Source organism: Aspergillus melleus, assembly GCF_016097325.1.
Source record: "Aspergillus melleus strain CBS 546.65 chromosome Unknown contig4, whole genome shotgun sequence".
NCBI lineage: Eukaryota > Fungi > Ascomycota > Eurotiomycetes > Eurotiales > Aspergillaceae > Aspergillus > Aspergillus melleus.
In genome coordinates this window covers 3442822-3460582 of record NW_025763373.1, presented here as the reverse complement: position 1 = coordinate 3460582, position 17761 = coordinate 3442822, and the positions used below count along the sequence as shown (strand labels likewise).

At 50.0% G+C, this 17761-nt stretch overlaps 9 protein-coding genes across 9 annotated transcripts; 5 read left to right on the top strand and 4 right to left on the bottom strand.

Annotated features, from left to right (window-relative positions):
* Positions 1-288: 288 nt before the first annotated feature.
* Positions 289-1548, top strand: LDX57_008002 (uncharacterized protein; the record flags this gene model as incomplete). The annotated part of the gene is made up of 2 exons (XM_046089724.1): positions 289-600; positions 652-1548. The coding sequence occupies 2 exons, from the start codon at positions 289-291 to the stop codon at positions 1546-1548; spliced, it is 1209 nt and encodes a 402-aa protein (XP_045945696.1).
* A 201-nt stretch (positions 1549-1749) lies between these two features.
* LDX57_008001 (putative GTP binding protein) lies at positions 1750-4052 on the bottom strand (the record flags this gene model as incomplete). Its single annotated transcript, XM_046089723.1, has 6 exons — positions 1750-1842; positions 1911-3067; positions 3121-3255; positions 3305-3424; positions 3508-3642; positions 3695-4052. The coding sequence occupies 6 exons, from the start codon at positions 4050-4052 to the stop codon at positions 1750-1752; spliced, it is 1998 nt and encodes a 665-aa protein (XP_045945695.1).
* A 725-nt stretch (positions 4053-4777) lies between these two features.
* Positions 4778-5181, top strand: LDX57_008000 (dolichol-phosphate mannosyltransferase subunit 3; the record flags this gene model as incomplete). Its single annotated transcript, XM_046089722.1, has 3 exons — positions 4778-4825; positions 4898-4966; positions 5020-5181. The coding sequence occupies 3 exons, from the start codon at positions 4778-4780 to the stop codon at positions 5179-5181; spliced, it is 279 nt and encodes a 92-aa protein (XP_045945694.1).
* A 599-nt stretch (positions 5182-5780) lies between these two features.
* On the bottom strand, positions 5781-6787 carry HPT1 (xanthine phosphoribosyltransferase; the record flags this gene model as incomplete). Its single annotated transcript, XM_046089721.1, has 5 exons — positions 5781-5829; positions 5900-6012; positions 6062-6374; positions 6455-6561; positions 6755-6787. The coding sequence occupies 5 exons, from the start codon at positions 6785-6787 to the stop codon at positions 5781-5783; spliced, it is 615 nt and encodes a 204-aa protein (XP_045945693.1).
* A 741-nt stretch (positions 6788-7528) lies between these two features.
* On the top strand, positions 7529-9054 carry LDX57_007998 (uncharacterized protein; the record flags this gene model as incomplete). Its single annotated transcript, XM_046089720.1, has 2 exons — positions 7529-7572; positions 7674-9054. The coding sequence occupies 2 exons, from the start codon at positions 7529-7531 to the stop codon at positions 7900-7902; spliced, it is 273 nt and encodes a 90-aa protein (XP_045945692.1). The 3' UTR covers positions 7903-9054.
* A 157-nt stretch (positions 9055-9211) lies between these two features.
* On the top strand, positions 9212-10831 carry LSC2 (succinate--CoA ligase (GDP-forming) subunit beta; the record flags this gene model as incomplete). Its single annotated transcript, XM_046089719.1, has 7 exons — positions 9212-9265; positions 9351-9434; positions 9496-9568; positions 9623-9722; positions 9792-10337; positions 10391-10437; positions 10491-10831. The coding sequence occupies 7 exons, from the start codon at positions 9212-9214 to the stop codon at positions 10829-10831; spliced, it is 1245 nt and encodes a 414-aa protein (XP_045945691.1).
* A 779-nt stretch (positions 10832-11610) lies between these two features.
* On the bottom strand, positions 11611-13112 carry LDX57_007996 (F-box domain protein; the record flags this gene model as incomplete). Its single annotated transcript, XM_046089718.1, has 5 exons — positions 11611-11661; positions 11999-12302; positions 12369-12751; positions 12823-12988; positions 13045-13112. 5 exons carry the CDS (start codon positions 13110-13112, stop codon positions 11611-11613), a joined length of 972 nt encoding a protein of 323 aa, XP_045945690.1.
* Positions 13113-13186: 74 nt separating this feature from the next.
* Positions 13187-17761, top strand: SFL1 (Flocculation suppression protein). The gene is made up of 4 exons (XM_046089717.1): positions 13187-14444; positions 14520-14618; positions 14670-14737; positions 14793-17761. Exons 1-4 carry the CDS (start codon positions 14086-14088, stop codon positions 16022-16024), a joined length of 1758 nt encoding a protein of 585 aa, XP_045945689.1. The 5' UTR covers positions 13187-14085; the 3' UTR covers positions 16025-17761.
* Positions 16817-17541, bottom strand: LDX57_007994 (DUF3245 domain-containing protein; the record flags this gene model as incomplete). The annotated part of the gene is made up of 2 exons (XM_046089716.1): positions 16817-17291; positions 17360-17541. The coding sequence occupies 2 exons, from the start codon at positions 17539-17541 to the stop codon at positions 16817-16819; spliced, it is 657 nt and encodes a 218-aa protein (XP_045945688.1).

Below are 17761 nucleotides of genomic sequence, written 5' to 3'. Positions count from 1 at the left end.
CGGCGCCTAGTGGCTGTCGACACCTCCGCGGTAGTCTTATCGATCGTATTAAGTATTAAATAGCATAGGGCCCACCCAATCTGGTGGGGTTCACTCACAAGGGTTCACATTCCACATGCTCCTCAACAAGGTACCAGAGAACATCGCCGGTTCCGGCCAATTCTTATGCTCTCAAGCCAAATATGACAACGAAAGCGGATGGGAAAGCATGAAAATATAATAGCTGGACATATGTAGTCCGCTCAGGCCTGTTTGCCGACCAAGTTTGACCATGCAGTTCCATCAACCATGGGCTACCTTGAGCGCTGCCATCACGTCGAATCGCAGGATGAGGAGGACTCGAGATACCGCTCCTGGGCGTCCATGGTGATTTGGTGCGCGGTTGGCTACCTCTGCTTGATCGCAATCTTCGTCGGAGTCTGCTTCTCTCGACCCTCGCTTCTGGAACTGGGACTCCTGTTCCGCGGGACTGCCCTACCCCCGTTCTTTGCGTTCTCGCGGGTCTCGGGACAGTTCCAAAAACCCAGGGACGTGGATATCATTGCTCTAGTCCCCTTTCATGACCATGAGCGTACGGATATATTGGAATGCTACTTGCAGGTGAGATTTCTTGCCCCGTCCGAGCTGTTCGGGTCCTAATGGATCCTCCAGAGAAACATGGCCTACCACCATGGATTGCTTGATCAAGTAATCTTCGTCCCTCAGACCAACTTCCCCGACAGCCTAGAATGGCTTAAATCACTAGTCGACGAAACACCCTTGTACTCTATTTGGAAACCCGGCGATAGTTTAGTGTCAACGCACCAGGGCAAAGAAGTACTGTATATCTGGATCGATGGGGACATGGTGTTTTTGGAAGACCATACCATCCCTACGGTTGTCAAAACCACACTGGACCACCCGGACTCAACCGTGGTCTCGGCGAATGTCATCAACGCGGCAGCTCTACAAGCGCTTCATAGTCACTCCGGTGTCGCTCTGCCCTATCTTCCGGAACTGGTGGCTTCGGCAACGTCCCTGTCCCAAGATTGGCGTGTTTTGAGACTCCCCCAATGGGATGGCCCCGCAAACTTCAGTGTCTTGAAAGACTTCCTTCCGCCCTCTGATAGCCACCGCTGGCTTCTTTCAAGTGATGACAATGCGGACCGGACGCCTATCAGCACCTCCGTGTACACAGACCACGGACCCGGGTTGGATCACTGGAGTGTTCATGCTCAACAGCATTATTCCTTCCTACATCACCTTGAAGCAGGCGACCTGTATCGTTACAAATTTCCCATGTGGAAGAATCCTAGCGAGGCCGTCAGTCAGAGCTTTATATGTTTCCGGGCGCAGGAAAAGAACCTCCTTCAGGAACAGGAGCGCGCCAATATTCGACTGTTGCAGGTCGCAGGGGAGATCCGTGACACAAACCAATTGATAATCGATGGGAAAGGCCTGGCAGTCCATTACACCATGGACACTAACTCTAAAGGGCTTGAAGCCACCGATATTCTCCACCGCTACCGCGCATACGCTAGGGAGAAAGTTTGCTTGGACACTGCTTGATTGGATATGCGATATCTTTATGTACCATTGCTGACTGTAAATAAATGTTATCCTTTTTTATTTTCTTTCTTCGCCCTATTCCTATCCTTCATTCAATTGTGTTCTGGAATTCTTGAAAACAGTGCTCTGAAACACATATCAACGCCTACTTAACAACGGTCCAATCAAGATAGCCAATAAGAAACGTAGCAGACCGTGATATTAATTGCCCTGGGTGTGGTTTGATTGATGGGAAACGCGCTTTTTCATCAGATCCTGCACGGTGGTTTTCAGCGACATAGGAAGTATGTTGGGCTTTGGAAAACCAATTAGCACAAAGCCCATCTGTCCAGGAGGGGTGGGGGGACGTGATAACAACTTACATTGTGTTGCAATAATTCTTGAAGAAGAACAATTGCATTTTCCCGATCCTTGGCCAGTTGCACTTCTTCGGTTTCGCCACTCAAGTCCTTGCCCAGAGTCTCCTCGAGTGGTGAGAATAGCTCCATTTTCTGCAGGCAATCTCCGGCAGCGATGGAGCCCTGCTTGCTGGATGCCATCAACGCCAGAGCAAACCAACCTTCGCTTCTGACGACGGGCCACTGCGACTGGACAACCATACCCCCAACAGGGAGCGCCACCTCCTCATGCGTGAAGAGCCGTGCAAGAAGGGACTCGGCTAATCCCTCTTGTGCACGAGCCTTAGGTACAAGGGTGCGGCATATCGAAGCGACGAGGCGCCCGGTTTCTGTTTTTATGGGAACAGAGTCCGTTTTCTTGAATAGCGAAAGGAGTAGAGATAGGTATGTTCTGTCCTGATCTGCTGGAGACGTCTCCAACAAAAGCGTTATATTCTCGACCGACGATATAACCAATTGTCTTGCAATACTTGTTGCGGCGAATTGAACCTGGGGAACGGTCTCGTAGTTCCATAGGCGGGAAATCACAGGTACGATTCCCGCGGCTCCCAAATGCAGTCTGTTGTCACCTGCTATTGCCAGGTTTTTCAAGAACCCTAGTGCCGAGTGTAAAACGGCTCCTCTAGCTTCGCCCTTCAGGATCGATATCAGCTCTTCGTGTATCTTTAGCTTTTCAATCATGAGCTGACAAACGTCATCCGAACGCGCCAGGTTTCCCAGCATGACACAAGAGCAAATTTGAAGCTGCTCATCAGTGCTTGACAGCCAAGATTTCAAGGAAAGAGATAAATCAGAACCAATGGGGTATGTTTCTGCGAACAGCGGTGAGGCAGATACCTCTGACAAGGTCTGATTGATCTTCAGCTGCAATTGAGCTAGCACCTGGGTATCATCTGCAGAGGCGCCTATTCCCAAAGCTACAGCTCGAGTGAGAACAGACAAAACCGTCGATAACATGCGCGTTGATATGCAAATATCCTGGAATCGTTTGTTGTCCAACATACTCATAAGACAGTTGGTAATGCAGGAAAAGTGGGCGATGGTAGAAGTAAATCCTTCGTTGAGTGCAAGTTCTATCATGAGCAAGATGGTTCCATCAGGGCACACTTCTATGGCTTTTTCTAGGTAAATAGGTCAGACTGGATTCCCGAGTTGGAGGCGAGAACAGACTTACCTTGCTCAGCAGTTAGCTCTATGAGTTCGTAAGCGAAATCAAGCAAAGAGGGGTTGTCGTTGAGCGCCCCGTCCTTGACGAGTCGTAAAAGTATATAAACGATCTTGTTCGCAGCTAACTGAGACTGCGCAGGCTCTGAACTCAATTAGTCAAAATGCTGCATTCGGGAAGATGACATTCCTACCAAAATCCATGCAAAGGTTATATATAACAGGTAGCACAAATTTGATGAGCTCTGGGTTAAGCAGGTGCTGGAGAATTGCAGCAGTGTAATTGCCTTTCACAACGATGGCTCTGTTTTCATCTATTCAACGTCAGCATCTTCTGGGCCCCTGTCCTTCCCCCTCTACGGTTTTTGTTCTTAAAGGTAATGGGGGTGGACAATACCAGTATCTGCACAGCAGTTTCCAATTAACCGCAAGGAATGTAAGAGAAGAACAACGTCTGCATTTTCCTTTGAAGCAACACATCCAAGAAAGAAGTCCAAGATTCCAGCCTGTCCAAAAGGGAGTCGCCATAATGCTGCATTCCAGTTAGACATGCACAATATAAATCCAATTGTAGATTGACATACGGTTCCTACTGCCATTCGCCAACGCCTCAGCAGCCTGTTGCATATAATGCGATCTGCTGTTCAGCAACTTGTGTAATATGTCGTTTATTTCTCCAAATGGCAGGTCAACTCGCTGGAACGAGGGGTGGTCTTCGCCGGACGATATGTCCTGGGTGCAGTTTGCTGCCTCGAGGGTTTCCTGCAGAGACTTGAACCATGCCTCTTGCTCCTCGGGTGGTAGCGACACATCGCGTGGAGAGGTACCTGTAGGTGCCGACGGGTACAGCTCGGGCACGAGTTCATGTAAAGACGGGCACTCCAACTCCTTGCATTGCCGTTCACTGTCATGCCGGTTCGAGGAACCTTCGACGGAAGTCATTTCCTCCCAGCACAGCTCGGCCAGCAGATAAGATGTGAAACAGCTCCGCTCCAAATTTCCGACCGACAGCGGACGTCCCAGAACAAGGATACGGGTAGAAGATGCCCTTGTAACAGGTGGCGGACCTGATCAATACCACTCGGTCCACTCTGAGCTGCAGATACAGGTATATATATACCCAATGTAAGTACAACAACGAATCGCGTTAGATAAATGATAGTTCTTTTGAAGGTAATCAGCAGATGATTGACGGTCCTTGGGACTAGACCAGGATGCGGTGTATATAGGTCGAGCCACGAGCTATGCAGGAGTTGGCAGGACACCCGGCGTGCGCAGTATTGAATAGTCCAAAGAAGCTAAGTTGATATTCTACCGGACCAACAACTCTGTTTGGACTTTTGGAGGAGTCGGGGCGGCAAAATCAGGTATGGCCGGACCAAACAGGCGGTCAGCCCAAGGCGGTCAAGATGGGCGGCGGATACCCGGGAATTAAGGCACCAACTCTACACGGCCGTTGAACCTGGCCTCAAGAAGGACACTCTTCCATCATTCGACCTTCTAGAGCCTTTCATCCCTCCTTGCCTGCCCTCCCCACCCCACCACTCCTTTGGGCTACTGCGCACTTCTACCCTTCATCATCTTAACTTGCTTATTTTGCATCTCCATTCTCCCCTTGTTCCTCCCTCCCGGTAGTTGTTGCCGAACCCGCCAACTAGCTATCCATCATGACGCGCGCCCAGCAGACCCTCTCGGTGCTCCTGCTCGTCTCTTCCGTGAGTCTCCATGGTCACAAAACCCCGTATCCTGCGTTAGCTGACTTGAGTGCCTCTCTTTTCTCGCGACAGCTCTACATGGTCTTATACGTGGGCCTCGTCCCCTTGAACGAAACAGTCCAGAAAGAAGTCATCCCTGTGGTCCGTCTGCCCATATACCCGTTCTCTTTTCGTCTCTGACATTTCCGACTCAGCTTCCATTCTACGCACTGATATCTTTCGGATGCTATTTGCTGGGTCGGTTGGGACTAGCCATCCTGACCTTCAATGACGTCCCGGAGGCCCACAAGGAGCTGCAAAAGGAGATTGAGCAAGCCAAAGCCGAATTGCGCACACAAAATGTCGACGTCGATTAGTATGCTCTCTGCTATTGTATGATACACGTTGAGACCATAACCGGTGGATTTCACGCATGTTACCTGGGGTCTGAGCTCCTTGCGCATCGCTAAGTGATGCTGTTTAATCAAATCGCATACATCAAACTGACCGAGATGTGAAATCATGGGGATATTGAATGTGTTGCATATATCTGTATATCTAGTTTTGAAGCCACTTCCACATATTGCCGGTCCGCCACTAATATACCCCATGTGGATTGAGGAAAGGAAATACTAAACAGAAGGTCGTGACCAAGTAATTGCCAATCAAGACATATTCTGTCCAACCAAAGCGCACGTTTTCTGAGTGAAGCAAGCTATTTCTTATAGTTATCTATATGTTATCACCAAAGTCAAGAAATTTTAAAAAAACACCATTTGTTCGTGAAGTACCATGTCCCAGTGAAGCTCCGTCTAGTAGAAAAAAAAGCCAAGATTGAAAAAAAGGAAAGTGAAATATGTGCAAAGCAATTAGAAGAGATGTGGGTGAGCGTAGTTAGGGCTCCAAAAAACTTGTGATTCTAGCAAGGCGACAAAGGGAGAAGTAGATTGATTTAACCAAGGACATCTCTAGCGGCTTAAATAATCGGATTTTCTTCGGCCAGCCGGTCGTGTTCGTCAATATCCCTAACAAAAAGAAAAAGAGGTTAATTGACCGGGATCAAACGGATATACAGGCGGTAGATTGATCACATACTTAGCCTCCCATGGGTAACAAATCCAAACATCGTCGGTCGTGACTGCGGCATGATACCGATGCGACTCCATCATGTCGGCGGGTAGCACACCCTTCTTTGACTTGTTCTTGTTCTACTGGATGTTAGTGGCAAGTTGACAAGCGCGGAAGAAAACAACATACGTGAAGGACGAAAACAAAGAAGTTTGTCTTCTCGCCCTCTCTCCCGAGCTGCTTCTGGGCCAGCTCCACATCTTTTTGGAGCTCGCGAACAGCATATTCTAGTGTCGTACGGGTATCATCAACTTCGTCGACGATGAGAATGTTCTTGCCAATGAGGTTTGCCATTTCCAGAGAGCTGAGGTCCAGCCATTGAGTGCGAGTAACCTTGGTTCCAGGAACTTCTTCTGGGTCACCACGACCGAGGTCCTCATAGAGCGATAAACCGATAGCCTGAATAGGGATGTTGGGTTCGCCAGATTGCTTGAGGAAGGACCTAGTAGGAGGCGGAGATTAGAACCTGTCGTTTCTTTTGCGCAAGAGTAAAGAGAGGCCAATCTTGATCAAGTAGCATACCGCAAAATACGAGCCGGGACGTAACCACCGCCACCAATAGCGATCATGAGGTTAGGGTGAAAGGTATTCAGAATCTGATCAGCAGATGCCTGGCACAGTTTGTGCACCTGCAAATTTAACGATATCAGCGATCCGATTTCAAGCGAAGCAAGCGCCATCGCATGCTAGGAGTCCTCTCCAATAGTTGGGGAGGTTTGAGAACTGCCTGCATGCAGCCTGAAGCGCATGCAGGAACAGTTGTTGGCAAATGATGCTTCTGAGGCGTTGGAATTAGGAGGGGTTTCAAATAAGTGAACAGACCTGATTATAGGTAACGTAAAATTTTTGCGTCATGTTGGCTGCTAACAGATGTATTGAGCAGGGATTGTGAGGGAGAGAGAAAATAGTATAGTAATGTCTAGGTCGTGAATTGCAGAAGAGGACTATGTCTAGAATAAGGTTGTAATTCTAGAAAGTGGTGACTGTTCGGACGATCGATCTAACAAATAAACTGGCACACGAGGGGTAGTCGAAAGAAGAAATTTAGAAGGGGAAAAAAAATTCCAGTCACACAAGTTAAGGTTGTAGCCCACCAGTGCCACACAGCATAATTTGTATGATAAGGTACATCCCACCTTCCGCACTCTGTAGGAGCACACCCTGGTCTAACCGCATGGGGCTTGGACTGGGGCGGTAAGAGCCTATCGGATATAACAGTGCTTTTGGATCTAGACCACTACAAGTATAGACTCGCTAGTCCGTAGGTCGGATCCGTTTGTTCCTTCCGTAGTTAGTCAATTTACTGCGAAAGAACCATGGAAGAAACCTAGGTAGGTAAGGTAGGTAGCATCTAGATGCCTAGGCATGTATGTACAGTCCAGGAAGGTATCAACCACTCTACGGAGTACAGATTAATTCTTATCTCCTTGACCAGATCGGCACCCTAGAGACAGACTTACATAAGGTGACGGAAGACCCGCAATCACAAGAGCTGCCGCCTACCCGAGGCATCGAGTACATCCAGTACATGCCCAGGTAGTACCTGCGGAATACTTTTCTTCCGTTTGTCCACATAGAACCAGTCAAGTGTCTGCCATGGCAGCCACAGAAGACCAAAGAAAATCGGTATTGATTACTGGGTAAGTCTGCGCTGGAGTTCTGCCTATACAAAGATGCGACATCTGGCGCTTTACAGCAAATACTGTTGTTTCTTGCTAACATTGGCCTTCTAACTACCTAGTTGCTCACCAGGAGGCATTGGGAACTCGCTTGCACGAGAGTTTCATCGTAATGGGTTGCGCGTATTTGCAACCGCCCGCGATGCCAAATCGCTCGAAGATCTATCAGCTCTCGGCATAGAGACCTTGACCCTCATCGTAGATGATGAGAACAGCGTCAAGGCATGCTGTTCTGAAGTAGAGAAGAGACTTGCGGAGAAGGGACTGGATTATTTGGTCAACAACGCGTAAGTTATCATTGCGATTTATGGGAAGGAAAAGAGAAGAGAAGAGAAGAAGACAGCCACTCACTCTCCTGGTGAATCTATTATCTAGGGGACGAAGTAAGTTAGCATATGCATCCCGACCCTCACCAACCTGACAGAGGTCTAACTTACTACAGATTATACCGTCCCGGCAATGGAGGCAGACCTTGCGGAGGCCCGAGCAACCTTTGAAACCAATTTCATCGCAGTCATCTGCATGTGCAAGACATTCCTTCCGCTCCTTATAAGATCCCAGGGCACTATTGTGCAAATTGGATCTGTTGCGGGGGTTAGTACTCTGATGCGCCGCGGTCTCTACAGACTCTCGACACATTCAATGACGCTGACTTTACGCCAAATAGGTTATTCCTTACGTATTTGGCTCAGTATACAACGCCTCGAAAGCCGCTCTACATTCATTTAGTGACTCTCTGCGTGTTGAACTAGCGCCTTTCGGGTAAGTCCTTTCACCCTTCAGATTTTGAACCTATTGAAAGTTGATAGCAGCCCCGCCAGAGTACATGTCACTACAGTTATTACCGGCGGCGTACAGTCTCGCATCGCCCGCATTGAACGTACGCTAGTGCCTAATTCCCTATACGCCTCGATTGAGGAAGAATACAGTCGCCGCGTGAAACACAGTCAGGACGGTGCCATGCCGCACGCTCTTTATGCACGGAGCGTTGTGACCCAGGTCCTGTATGGGTCTGCACCATGGCGGTGGCTCTGGCCGTGGGCGAAAGGGCGAAAAAGTTGGATTTGGGAAGGAAACAAAAGCTGGGTGGTCTGGTTGCTGACTGGGGGTTGGGCTTGGACTGGCCTATTCCAGTACGCCATGACGAGAATGTTCAAATTAAACAGATTGAGTCGAGGCATTGGCGGCCGGTAGCATTGCTGGAGAGGGGGAAGGGACACCGGAGGCAGCCTACGCCATGATTTTTCGTCTACCAGAACTATAGTAATTAGTAGTTAATACGGAGTAGGAGTAGTTACCTTTACCCGCCGTCGTTCCGTGATATTCGCGTCGCCGGGACCCGAACCCGGTTTAGTCATCCCGAGCGTTCACGCTGGTTGGCTAATCAGGTGACCCTGAACGTGCCGTAATCCCAAGGCAAAAAGACAATATCATCTCGGGAAGCGCAAAAAGAAAGCTGTTCCCTCAATCTTCCCCCTTGGCAAAACGTCACCCCCCAGGACACGTCCTCTCCCTAGGCTATATTGTCCCTTCGAAGAGAAGCACTCTTTGAAGAATCTCCACTCTTCTTTTCTTTACCCTCATCAAATCCTTGTTCGCCATGTTCAAGCTCGCCCGCGGCAGACCCATTGCGGCAGCTCTCAGAGCCGCGACGGTAAGACTTTATTTACAAACCTATACCCTGAATGTCGTGCTCCTATAGAGCTTGTCACTGACACTATACACTTCTGCCCTTATAGGAGACTTCCGTCCCGTCCCGCCTGGGCCAGCAACAGAGAAACCTGTCGATCCACGAATATCTTTCCGCAAACCTCCTCAAGTCGGTATGGATGGCATAGGCCGGGTTGATATTCGCGCCGCGGTGATGGCTGACAGACTACATAGTACGGTGTTGGAATGCCCAAGGGCGAGGTTGCTCGCAGCGCAGAGGAGGCTGAAGCCGTTGCCAAGTCTCTCGGTACAACTCCCTTCGTAATATCAATAGGGTTCAAATAACTGAGATGTATACCAGGAAACGATGACATGGTCATCAAGGCACAGGTCCTCGCCGGTGGTCGTGGTAAGGGCTCTTTCGATAACGGTCTCAAAGGTGGTGTGCGCGTCATCTATTCGTGAGTATTCTCTCTGCCTTCTCTGTCTCAAAAAATCTTCTGTTTCTAATTCGCGTAAATTCCTCACAGCCCTACTGAAGCCAAGATGTTCGCCGGCCAGATGATTGGACACAAATTGATTACGAAGCAAACCGGTGCTGCTGGTCGTCTTTGCAACTCCGTGTACATTTGCGAGCGCAAGTTCGCTCGTCGCGAATTCTACCTTGCTGTTCTCATGGACCGGCAATCCCAGGCCCCTGTGATTGTTGCGTCGTCGCAGGGTGGCATGGACATCGAGGCTGTTGCCAAGGAGAGCCCGGAGGCCATCATCACCACCCCCATTGATATCAATGTTGGCGTGACCGACGAGATTGCCCTCAAGATTGCCACCGAGCTGGGCTTCTCTGAGCAGTGCATTCCGGAGGCCAAGGAGACGATCCAGAAGCTGTACAAGGTTTTCATGGACAAGGATGCTACCCAGATTGAGATCAACCCTCTGTCGGAGACCTCGGATCACAAGGTCATGGCTATGGATGCTAAGTTGGGCTTCGATGACAACGCGGACTTCAGACAGAAGGAGGTCTTCTCCTGGAGGGACACCACCCAGGAAGATGCCGACGAAGTCAAGGCTGCCGAGTATGCTCTCATTTACCGTTGAAATCATTACCAATGGATGCTGACCCGACTAGGCACGGACTGAACTTCATCAAGCTCGACGGTGACATCGGATGTTTGGGTTAGTTGACATTTACCCTTCGTAATGGCTGGATTACTTATCTAATTTTGCAGTCAACGGAGCCGGCCTTGCCATGGCTACCATGGACATTATCAAGCTCAACGGTGGCAGCCCCGCCAACTTCCTCGATGTTGGAGGTGGTGCTACCCCGGCCGCCATCAAGTCTGCTTTCGAGCTTATCACTAGCGACCCCAAGGTGTCGGCCATCTTCGTCAACATCTTCGGTGGTATCGTCCGTTGCGATGCCATCGCTCAGGGTCTGATCAATGTCGTGCAGGAGATGGGTCTCCGCACTCCCATCGTCGCTCGTTTGCAAGGTACCAACATGGAGCACGCACATAAGCTGGTATGGAAGCCACCTTCTTCGCATTTTCAAACAAGGACATCATACTAATTTTTTTTTCTCAGATCAACGAGTCTGGTCTGAAGATCTTCTCCATCGAAGACCTCCAGAACGCTGCTGAGAAGTCTGTTCAATTCTCGAAAGTCGTCAAGATGGCCCGTGAAATCGACGTCGGTGTTGAGTTCACTCTTGGCATCTAAAGCGGCATCTAAAGCATGTCCATGATTATTTTCCCCCTCGTGAAGTCAGTACAGACCAGGGAGACAACAAAGCGAGTAGGGGAGATTGGACTTGATGTGATCTTGCAATCTTCATCCATCTCGCCACTCTCGCTTACTTTGTTTTTTTTCTTATAATCACGGTGCCAGCATGCCCTGATGCCAAGAAACCAGTCCGCAGACTAGGAGGGGTGCAGGAACAGGATAATCATGGCGATGGTATGAATTAAACGGAAGGTTGGGGGAAAGCTGGAGGCATTGTCATAGAGAGCATTGATGGTTCTGTATATTGTCCATTACTACGTTTTCTTTTTCTTTTTGTATTGTGTGTTTGTGTTAATGTATTCTTTCCTCTTTAACTCTCGGATCCCCATGGAGACTCGATGTTGATACCACAGGCGGTTGATAATAGCAAATCATCAAAGGACAACTGAGGTCAACTGAGGTCAAGGGATTTCTTTATTGCATCACTCGGGTCGTTTGTTTCATTGAACGACCACATCTTCAACCCATTCTCATCGATCATTAGAGTACATTCATTATCTCCTCGAAGAGCAAAGCGAGTGGTATGGGAGTAAACTCGGTGGGTTGCCTCGCGCGGTAGTTGGGGGTTCATGTGCTTGGAGAGCCGATGGGGGACTGTGGCGACAGGATTGGAGACTGCTATCTGAGGTTTTCCGTTATCATTCTTTAAATAGTAAAGAATGTTCTGGCCAATTGCGGTCATACATAAAGGAAAGAAGGGTGTGTGCTCAGGATGTAAGACATGCAAGTCTACTTGATCGGTGGGTGCATCATAAGAAACGGCAACAACAGAGCACGACGCCGAAGGCTGCCTATCAGTTGCTAGGATAGAAAAGATACCGATTCGGTCGCTGAAGCTTGAACCTTCGTCCGGAGAGCCGATTTTCACATCTCGGCGGTCATGGGCGGTCGGTAGATCGAGGGTATACGATGACAATCGTCCCGGGTGGCTAGAACCATCAAGAAAATGTCTTACGACTCGCAGCTGACTGTCAAAAGCAGTATCAGTCCGAAAGTCCGGATTACGCGCCTCAAGGTGGACCGTAGTGAGGGTCTTAGCGGCGGCGTTCAAGGCCATGTAACCCAAATATGGTGCTACAGCGATCGTGCGAGCAGTGTGCGACATCGAATCCCAATGCAGAATGTAACCCCCGTTGGCCAGTCCATCAGAAAAGGAAAGTGCTACGCTTGTTTCGCTAGCTACGAAGAACCCGTACTGCAATGAGGGCAGGCGAAACCATGCCGACTCCTCGGAGTGAAGATCCCAGATGTGACAGTGTCTGAAAACCAAGTCAGTTCAGTTTGTACATGGGGTCATGTGCAGTGCGAAAACTTCCAATCCTTACCCACGTGGACTAATGGCCGCTATGATGCGGTCCGAAAGTCGCATCCCAACGAAGAAATCTCGGTTCTGCGTGCAGAACTGTTGAGTCGCTTGGGAGTGCAGATTGAGGACGACAAGCGTTGTGCCTTCGTCGATCCATGCAACGCGTCCTTTGCAGTAATCTAGGGTCGACACCTCCGAAGTTTTTGGCAACGGCTGGTAGGTTGGGTAATGATCTTTCTTGACAGGTTGCCCACGCTCCAAGCGAGTCCGGTGTCGTGCATACGCGGAGAATTTGTCCAGTGCCCCGACAGCAGCGGGATCGGTCTTGCGTCCGGCATAACGGCGAAGCGCAGCGTCGCGAACCAGATCAGAAGACAGCAGCGAATACCACTTCTTCGAGACCTGTCCAATATCAAGATCAGTTTCGAAGATTGATTGCCTGGTGGGAGGGGAAGCTGAATGTATGTAGATACTCTTTGGAGGACATGTATTTCGGACAGACCTAAATATCCTGTAATTTGCACGGCCACCTCTAGAGGCAGTGCACCTAGAATATCTTTGTGGAAGGAGATGTGGTCTAAATGGTCACGCACATCGCGCCATTCGTGGAGGCGCAGTTGCATCAGAATATGGCGATAGCTGGGGCAAGATCAGTTCAGCATCAAAACAATGTTTGGGAGTGATCAAGCGCTTACGCGGCTCGTCGAGCAGGGGAGTTGAGTTTCTCAAACCGATTGAGAATCTCTCGAACATCCAGATCCATTGCTCAAGTAAATCGATGGGAATGTAAGGCTGAAGGAAAGAACGAGATAAGGAGGGAGGGAGGGAGAGAGAGAGAGAAAGGAAGACAGAGGGCGGTTCCATGCAGGTTCCAGACCATCCTCGTGATCCATGCCGCAGCATCTTTTGCTTGTCTTCCTTTCTTTCTCTCCTTCTCTCTCTTCCCTTCCTCTACCTTTTCTTCCCCCCTCCAGCTTCGGCTTTCTCCGCCGTTTCTTTTATTGTATTTTTATTTCCGTATTCTTACAGGCTATTGGGCACGGAGCACAGAGACTCGGCCCATGGAAGAAGCAGTTCTACTATTCACACACGCCAACGCACCCGATCCTGACCAAGTGTTCCGTTGGACATATTATTGCGACTGCGGTTGCGAGGGCGATTGTCTCGCAACTCTGGTGCGGCCGAACCGATCAAATCTTCTATCGGAGAACGACAGCCTTTCCGGTCTCAGATTGAGCGACAGAGAAAATTAAAATTCGAAGCCAGTGCGAGAGGGAAAACAGCAAAAAGAAAAGGGAGGGAAACAATTTGAGAGAAGGAAAATCAAATGATCAATTCTCAAAGTGAGCATCAACCCAATCAGAAGAATCAGAGTCTTTAAATTGGACGACGGCCTCGCCATGATTCGGGAAGCGGAGACTCTTGGGTGTTGATCAGCGCCCTCTTGGCCCAGACTCCGTGATAATCTTCCACCTTCCCACGTTCGCCTGGCATCCACGAGTGCTCTTCGACCGCGCTGCCCTCCTTACCTGTCCCCTTCGTGTCATCCATCGACCCTCTGTTCCGCTTCAAACAGGGGGATTATCTCCAAGTGTCCCCCTCAATAAATCTATATATCAGAAAATCAGAGAAAAGGGGTGGAAAGAAGAGAGAAAATAAGAACGCACCGGCTTCCTCCGTCCACTCCTGCGGCCCCCCCGGCCATTACCCTTTTCCCCCCTGTTCCGCCGCGCGAGATGAGCGGCCTCGCCGATCCCCCGTCGAGAAACACCGGGATCTCTGGTGCTACAGATGCGCCCGGCAAGACACGAAAACTTCCTGTTCTTTCCTCCTCCGTCCCTCCTTCGTCCGCTCCGTCCACGGGCGATCCGATGGAACTCACTCCACATGCTTCAGCGGCGACGGGCGCCGGTCCCCCGATCCGCAGCAGCCCCGATAGTGATCGAGCAGGCGCAAACACTGCTGCTGCCTCCAATGGCTCTACTGAGACTGGGAATGTGAATAATTATGCCACCCCAAATCAGGCTATCGGAGCTGCCGCTGCTGCGCAGCAACCTAAGGTGGTGCAAACCGCTTTTATCCACAAGCTTTACAAGTACGTCCGTCCATACAGATTCAGAGTGGAAAGAGTTTTATGACGAAGAGAGGCTTTGCTAATGGTACCTGACAGTATGCTAGAGGATCCTAGCATCCAACATTTGATTTCGTGGTCCAACACCCACGACAGCTTCGTCATGTCTCCTACGTCCGAATTCTCAAAAGTTCTTGCGTGCGTTTTCCCCTCTGGCCTCAGCTAGCCTCAGCTGACCGACTCCCATAGACAATATTTCAAGCACACCAACATTTCGTCCTTCGTCCGGCAACTGAACATGTATGGGTTCCATAAAGGTATGTTACACCCTGGGTTGGGACCTAGACCGCTGTTAATGGTAGTGACATTTAGTGAGCGATGTCTTTCATACCGGCTCCCCGGACTCTGCGCTGTGGGAATTCAAACATGGGAACGGGAATTTCAAACGCGGCGATCTCAATGGACTCCGAGAGATTAAAAGGCGAGCATCCCGGCACGCATTGATTCATCGCGACTCGTTTCCTGGCCATAAGACGGCCGTGTCTCAGCCTGGCACCCCCGCCGAGCCTGTTCCTGATGCCACCGAGGCGCGACTGATGAACCTAGAGCATTCTTTATATGACATGCATAATCGCCTGAGTCGCGCAGAGGAAGGAAATGTGGCACTAAACGCCCGATACCAATCCATGGCGGAAAGCCTAGCCCGATGCTACCATTGGACCCATTCGATCTCACGCTTCCTGCAGGGAATGATACCTGACCGTGAAGGTTTGTTATATCGGGATGTGTCAAGCATGCAAGCAGAGTTGGAGAAGCATCTTGAGACCGTGCGAGCCCTCGAACAGCCACCCGACCCGTATCTTGCCGTTCGTCCGCCTTATATTCCCACTGTCTCGGTCGATCCGGGTCCGCCACTCTCCCCGCGCCAAATGCCCCAGGAAGATTCTCGCCGGCCTTCGATGATGGATGCTAGCAGGCCTAACATGATTCGTCCCCCAGTCCCCCCACACTTGGCTGTTTCCCCCCGTCGTTATGGCTCGATTGGTGCGGGAAATTCTTCGCCGAGCTACAATAGACCTCCCGTCCCTCCTGCCATGCCCCCTCAGCAGCCGATGCCTCATCCTCTTTCATCCGTGTCTTCCCCGCCGGGGCCCAACCTAGCTCGTCGACATACCTCTGCAGATATTCGGCAGCACGGCTGGCCACCACCTGGCGTGTCTCCCTTCCCGTCGACTCACCAGCCTGGGCCAGCTGCGGCACCATGGTCTCCGTCGCCGCACCGGACCCCAACATCAAGTGAGCAGCAGGTTAGGGATGTCCTAGCACAGTATGAGATGGGTGCGCCTCGCCGTTTTCAGGAGACATCGCGCCATGCCACGCCACCTTTCAATCCGGACCATATCGTCTCGACCCCCAATGCTGACCATAGCTGGTCATTGGGAGGCCCCAGGTTCCCTCGCCACGAATCGTCCTTGCCTGCAACCCGACGTTCCAGTATGGCTAGCAACGTGCATTCATTACTGAATCCGGCCGATACCGCAGAAAGGCCGGACGAAGACCAACACGCGATGGCGGATGACAGAAAACGGAAGCGATTGGAATAACCCTCAATTCCCTATCAGACTTTTCTTTCTTTTTCGTTCCTCCTTCTCAAAAACACCTCATTAATATTAATTCGAAGCACATAAAGGAAACCCGTGATGGTAAGGAAAATGGTGTCGCTGGCTACTAGTCATGGCGCAACATTGGGAAGAAAAACAGACAACTAAATCCTTATCCTTTTTTTTCTCTTTCTTTTTCTTTCCCCATTTACCACCATTCCCCTTCCCGCTCTCTATCTGCTCAATTTCCTTTATCTTGTCGTGTGGTACATTGCATCAGGATGCAAATTGACCGTCCTTTTGTATTTGTTCGTTTTTTTTCCCCCGGATGGGGTACCTCTTGTACAATTCGTTTTGGCGGTTTGGTCCCCGTCTGCACACTTTGGGACAACGCTTATCACCAATTTCTTTTCTTTTCGGGGCCGGGGGAGGGCCAACATAGGTGTCGAGTTTACAACGACGATCGTTCTTGCACGATGGAAAGTGCAAGAAATGGCATTGCAATGCTTGGTCTGCTTACGGGGTACACATCCTGTCAAATTATAGTCGTCTTTTGGATACAGCAAAACGGTACCAACTCAAGACTCTTCTTGATAGGCTGAATCTCTCTTGATCAGCTGCCAGGGGAATGGGGATTAGCTTCACTTCTTTCTATATATAAATATATATATACACGCAAAGGACATATGCATATGTCGGATTTTGTGACTTGTCTGTCGCCCTTCACGAGCTTATTAACAAACTCACTGGGTATAATAATAACACAGAATAAAATCAAGGGGCCGATAACCGAGTTCATTTCTTCTTCCTCCTCTTCGATCGGTCTGCAAGGAGCTCATCTAAGAAACTCGTGGCCTTCTTGCTTGATTTAGACCTTGGTGGTTGTCGGGATGAGGTCCCCTCCTGTAGTGATGCGGATTCTCCCTGACCTTCGCCCGAGTTCATCGCCGTCTCATTGGAGCTTTGACTGGCCTCGATAGTAGCCTTTCGTTTTCTCGACTGGCGTTTGCTCGTCCCAACTGTTGTCGTCCGCCCTTCATCTCCGTCGTCCTCATCCTCGTCGTCCGCCTCCTTCGGACTAGGGCCGAGATTTGCACGAAGCCCAGGTTTCCCGGGATTTCCGGTAGCGGAAGCTCCTGCACTAGCAGCGACGACCTTCTTGTAGTTCTTGCCGAGAAGCTGTCTCCGTAGCTTGTCGTTGGAGTCCAGTTCGGCGCGATTCCAACTTCCGTCGGCCGCCTTGGTCGGCAACGGGGCACCAATTCCTAGTCTGTAGCGGAAGGGAAGCACGCGTTGATTAGCATCACAAACACCAGCAAAGATGGGGCAACAACGTACGTTTCCGGTACCGCGGTAAAAATCTCATCCTCTTCCCGCTGCAGCTCTTCTTCCGATTTAACATTGGCGAGTTCCTCTGAAGTCGGCGGAGGGAGCCACGAAGCAACGAGTCGTTGACTGCGTGCTAGGGAGACGTTAGCCTTATTAAGGATAATGTCGGTTTCACTTTTTGATATTGACATGTTGATTCTGTCGCTTTTGTTGCTGTTGTAGTTGGTGAAAAGATCCAGACTTTGGAGGGCCCAGAACCCTCAAAGGCGGCGTATGACGGCAGAATGAACCCATCTGATGAAGTGATGGTCGAATATTTCTATGGCAGTATTACTGGCTTAGTGTGAATTCATCTTTCTCTTGATCTTGTTCTTACTCACCTACTTATTCTCATTCTTGGTTCCTGCTAGG